Genomic DNA, 5,589 nt, shown 5'->3' on the forward strand with positions numbered 1-5,589 from the left:
CAGTCCATGGGGTCGCTAAGAGTCGGACACGACTGAGCGACTTCACTTTCACTTTTCCCTTTCATGCATGGGAGAAGGAAATAGCAACCCACTCCAGTGATCTTGCCTGGAGAATCCCAGGGACGGGGGAGCCTGGTGGGCTGCCGTCTATGGGGTCGCACAGAGTCGGACACGACTGAAGCGACTTAGCAGTAGCAGTAGAACCCGATGGGCTCTCACGCTCGTTGTTTGACTCGCCAGGTCACCGCTCTACACAGACGCATGGAGGCCGTCGTGGAGGTGGCTGCCATGTGTGGAGTCAACATCATCTGCTTCCAGGAGGCGTGGAGTAAGTCCCTCTCCCCACGCTTTCTCTGCCGCTTGCAAAACCGCACTGTCTTATCTCCACGTCGCGGAGAGCATCTGCTACGTGATTTCTTAAAAATCTCCTTTTGTTTCTCATCCCTCGAGAGGTTCTTTGTCAACAGCACAAGCAACCCCGGAACCCACTCCTCATGCGCCTCAGGCTCCCCTCTGAGCCTTTTAATTCTTCCTCGCAAAACATCCTGCCGGGAGAATCCCTGCACAGAGGAGGCTGTGCACAGCTGCAGTCCATGGGGTCTCAGGAGTCGGACAGGACTGAGCGACTGAACATGCGCGCATGCACTCGCGCACGCACACAAGCACACACACACACACACCCACACACACACAGCAGAGAGCAAAGGTGTGCATCCCTTCTGCCTCCGGTGCCTGGCAGGTCATCCCGCTCTTCACATTTCCCGGCACGTGTGTGTTTGCACTCTCGGCTGACACTTTTGATATGTCTGTGTCTTCCGTTAGACTGTACACTCCATGTGGTCAGCGCCTGGGTCGTGGTAATTTTTCCCATCCCAATCCCCACCCCACCCCCATTTTTTTTAACATTCAAAAAATTTTGATCGTAAAGCATGCATGTTGCTCCTATCAGTACATGTATAAGTCAGCGGTGTTAAACACAATCGCAAAGTTGTTTTAACTGTCATCACCGTCCCGACCCAGACTTTTTCGTCATCTCCAGCCAAAACTCTGCACTAACTCATCAGTAACGCTCCCATCCCTGAAAATCTCTATTCTACTTCCTGTCTCTGAATTCGACTGCTCTAGGGGCCTCGTGTAAGTGGAACCTCAGTATCTGACCTTTGGTGTCTGGCTGTCCCACTGAGCATTGTGTTTTCAAGATCCATCTGTGTTGTTGTGAGCATCAGACTGGCCTTCCTTTTCATGGCCGCATAATATCCCGTGCTTTGCATGGATCACATTCTGTCCATTCTTTCTCCTACCCCCATTTTGTCTTTAGTGGCTTGAATAATCCTTGGTACATGACAGATGCTAAAAATGTTTATTGGATCGTTTAACCAACTTCTCTTTCTTGGAAAACTCCCACTCATCCATCAAGGTTTAATGTGGACACCCCCTCCTTTTGGGGGCCCTGGGGACTCCCCTGCACAGAACTGAGCGCCCCACCAGGTTCCCATTGAGCACCGCATCTTGGCTGGCATCTCCTGAGGGCAGGATGGAGTCTAAGTCCAGAACCTGCCTTGAGGAGCGCTGGTTCAACGAATGGGGGACCCCCCTTTTCCCTCTGATTTGGAAAATGTGGTTAGAACTTTGCAGCCAGCCTCCCCCAACCTGCCTTCCACATGCTGCTTTTGAACGTTTGTTTATATTACAGGGGTTGTGAAAACAGGAAAAGAAACCATTAAAATGGAAATGGAGAAATGTGGAGAGCTTAGCAACCTGAAATGAAATCGGAAAGGGAGGTTTTATCCTCTTGGGGCACTTGAGTCTCTCCTAATGCTCTGAAAGCTGCGAGTGAGCGGTCACTAAGGATCTTTCTTTGTTATCAACAGCGTCCTTGTTGGCCTCCTTAAAATAGCTCATCCGTCTTCACCCCAGGAGCCTGGGGAGTCGAGCCGGGTGCTGAGGCCCCTGGGGCTGCTGCCAGAGTCTGCTGCCCCTCCGCTGCCTCCGTGGGCCACGTCCCGGGCGGCCGAGGTGACTGAGGTGCCACCGTCGCCCAGGCTGACAGGGACTGGAAGGGACCGGGGAGCCTGGTGCCCCGCTTCCTCCTCTGTGGGATGAGGAGTCACTCACTTCACAGGGGTATCGGGACAGGCTGCCTCTCACCAGGCCTGGCACCGTGCTGGGCACACGGCCTGGGTTTGGGAAAGGCTGTGAGGACTTTAAAAAAAAAAGCACCACGTGAGAGTTAAGTTTTATTGGGGGCAATATGAGGGCTGCAGCCCAGGAGACAGCACCTCAGCTCTGAGCAGCTGCTCTGAAGGGGTCGGGGGGGCAGTCTCTGTGTGATTTTGGTCACGGGGCAGTGCATGCGTGTGTTTTCTGGTAGAAAGTTTCTGCTGGTCCCGTGAAGCTTCAGTTCAGGGGAACAGTCGTCACTGAAGGATTTTCGCGCTTTTCTAGACACGAGGGCACACAGGAGCTGGCTCGTAACATCAGCCCCTGAGAACACCTAACTCCCTGAAGACCTGTCCTGTCAGTTTCCCAGGGCACAGTGCCCCGTTTCTGCTCTGACAGTGAACTCCTGCAGGGGGTGCTAGGGGTCAGCAGCTACCACAGCACAATCATCTCCTTGCAGAGGTAGATGGCAAGCCCCCCAGGCAGGTGCCAATTTGTGGTCGCCAGTTGACAATCTTCACCCACAAAGAGGCCACACACGCCCCGTGCTGCAACCAGGTAGATTCCTCCTCAGCCACCTCCCACAGCTTTCCCACAAACCTTCCCTGCAGGCCGGTCGGTTTCAGAGCCGTCCAGCGGCATTAACACTGTGTAAATGTCAAGTAAATAGTTGCCTCTGTGTGGCAACCTCAAGTTCTGCTTTTTCGGAATGTTGTGGAATTTTTTTTTTTTCCAAACATTTTCCACCCTCAGCCGGTGGGGGAACCCACAGGTACAGAGGGCCAACTCTGCACGGAATTGGTCCGAAGAAGGAATTCCGTGTTCCAAGTCACGAAGGAAAAGACTTAACAGCTCAGCAGGAAGCGGGCAAAGGGTACGGAAGAGATCACCTGGAGGATGAATCCAGAAGAGCCAGTGACCACGCGGCCGGGGGCTCCAGCTCGCTGGGGACGCAGGAGAGTGCCGTCAGACCGGCGGATGCGCAAGCGTGTGCGCGAGGGGGCGGAGTGCGTTCTCCCCGGTGCCTACCCCCTGCCAGCCCCCCGCCCTACAGAGGAAACCTCCATAGAGAATCTGGTGCCCTGGCATTCTTTGAATTGTTACTGCACGTGTATGTACCTCAGCGAGTTATGAACCTTCCTGTTGAGTTAGCCCTCTCGATGGTGGGGCATCATCTATCCAGAGAGGACAGAAATCATGCTTTTATCCCCGGGGAGCACTCAGCCCATCCAGCGTGTCCCAGACTTCTGCTGGGGTCATTACACGAACGGCTTTCCTCATTCCTGAAGAGGCCTCGGCCCCCGGGAGAAGGAGCATTCCTATTGACGTGGGAGGGTCCCGGCACCGTCCTCGGGGACCCTCGGACACCATCTCCAAGAAGCCTCGGCCTTGCTTGTAGCAGCCTGCAGGTCAGCCAGCAGTTTCTGGCTGTACCTTGTACAGAATTGTTTCACATATGGTTTAGTCACTAAATTGTGTCTGACTCTCGCAACCGCATGGACTGTAGCCCCCCAGGCTCCTCTGTCCATGGGATTCTCCAGGCAAGAGTACTGGAGTGGATTTCCATTTCCTTCTCCAAGGGGATCTTCCCAACCAGGGATCGAACCCGCATCTCCTGCATTGGCAGGCGGATTCTTTACCGCTGAGCCACCAGGGGATCCCTATATGTGTGTGTGTGTGGTTGAAATTACGGTAGCATAGACATAGCATAAAGTTTACCATTTTAACCATTTTTTTGTGGGTTCAGTTCTGTAACATTCAGTGCATTCACATTGTCGTGTGACCATCGCCACCGTCCACGTGCAGAGCTTTCTCATCCGCCCACACTGATGCTCCAGCCCTTGAACAGCAGCCCGTCGTTCTCCGCGGCCCCAGGCCCGGCGCCTGTCCTTCCGCGCTGTCTCTCTGAACCCGCCTGTCCTGGGCGCCCCGTGCGCGTGGACCTGTGCAGCGCTTGCCCTCCGTCTGCCTTATTTCACCGCACGTAATGTCTTCAGGGCTCATCTGTGTTGGAGCAAGAGTCAGAATTTCCTGCCTTTTTAAGGCTGAATAAGGTGGCTCAGCGGTAAAGAATCCGCCCACCAATGCAGGATACGTGCGTTCGACCCCTGGGTCAGGAAGATCCCCTGGAGAAGGAAGTGGCTGGCCGTCACAGTATGCTTGGCCAGGAGAATCCCCATGGACGGAGGAGGCTGGTGGGCTATAGTCCCCAGGGTCACAGAGAGTCGGACGTGCCTGAGCACACAGCACGGTGTCCCATCGAGTGGGTGGACCACTGTCAACCATTCATCCGCAGGGGGACACGGGTTTCCATCCTGCGGCCGCTGTGAGCCTGGGTGTGCAAGCGTTTGTTCAGCCTTCTGCTGCAAGTGTGTCTAGGATCGTAGGCGGGATGGCTGGCCTCACCCCTAGAAGCCGGGAAAGGGGAGGGTCTGCACGTCGTCCACAGCCGGGCGTGGGCCCGGGAGGCCCAGAGAGGCCCACACCAGGCCGAGGGGCCCTCTCGGAGGCCCTGAGGCTGGGTGTGACTCTGGCCTTTCTCCTCTCCACAGCGATGCCCTTTGCCTTCTGTACGAGAGAGAAGCTTCCCTGGACGGAATTTGCAGAGTCAGCGGAGGACGGGCCGACCATCAAGTTCTGTCAGGAGGTAGGACGTTAACCGGCCTTCAGCCGGCAAGCCAGCCTGGGGCGGCCGGACACGTGCAGGTCAGAGCACGGCCGCCGCGGCCGGGTGGCCCTGCCCCAGGGCGCGTGCGCCCGCCTGGCCCTGGTTTTGCCAGGTAAGAGTAGATGCGACTGTTTATTGCCCTTTTTTTTCCCTTAAGTGCCCTTTCACTTGAAATCAGCTTCAGAGCCAGAGGGGCCCCGCATGCCTCTTTAAAAACGACATTAATGAGCCGGTGTTATTCATGGCTGGCTAGGCCTCCGTTGCTGCGTCGAGGCGAGTGGGGGCTCCTCTCGAGCTGGGCCCCCGGGCTCCCGGGGTGCCGGCTTCGGCGGTGGCGGTTCCCGCTGCTGCCTGGAGCGCGGTCTCAGTAGTCGGGGTGCACGGGTTCAGTCGCTCCGCGGCGGGTGGGATCTTCCCCGACCAGGGCTCGATCCCGTGTTCCCCGCCTTGGCAGGCCGATTCTTCCCCGCTGGGCGCCCCAGAGAAGTTCCCCTTCGTGGCTTTTTAACTGAGGGAGCTGCAGCCCACAGAGGGGGCGTGGGGGTGACCCGCCCAGAGCAGGGTCTGCAGCCGGCAAGAGGCGGCCCTGGCACCTGGAGACCAGGGTCAAGGCCATGTCCCTGGCCAGAGCCCTGCTACCCCACCTGCCGGGGCTTGACAGGTGTGGCCCGTCTCATCAGTGTAGAAACTGGGCCTCATTTTTCTTTATTTAAACCTCATAATGTGTGTTCCGAGATTCTGTTTACATGCATTGTCCAGGA

The 5,589-nt window shown here is 56.4% G+C and overlaps 1 protein-coding gene across 2 annotated transcripts in view; it reads left to right on the plus strand.

Moving 5' to 3' along the window:
• Positions 1 to 5,589, plus strand: part of UPB1 (ureidopropionase, beta) — a 25,632-nt gene that overhangs the window by 7,457 nt on the left and 12,586 nt on the right. For both annotated transcript variants that reach the window (XM_010853307.1, XM_010853311.1), the window contains exons 3-4: positions 241 to 328; positions 4,713 to 4,807. In XM_010853307.1, coding sequence (XP_010851609.1) covers positions 241 to 328; positions 4,713 to 4,807 — 183 coding nt within the window. The remainder of the gene's footprint in view (positions 1 to 240; positions 329 to 4,712; positions 4,808 to 5,589) is intronic.

Source organism: Bison bison, unplaced genomic scaffold, assembly GCF_000754665.1.
Source record: "Bison bison bison isolate TAMUID 2011002044 unplaced genomic scaffold, Bison_UMD1.0 scf7180017853066, whole genome shotgun sequence".
Lineage (NCBI taxonomy): Eukaryota > Metazoa > Chordata > Mammalia > Artiodactyla > Bovidae > Bison > Bison bison.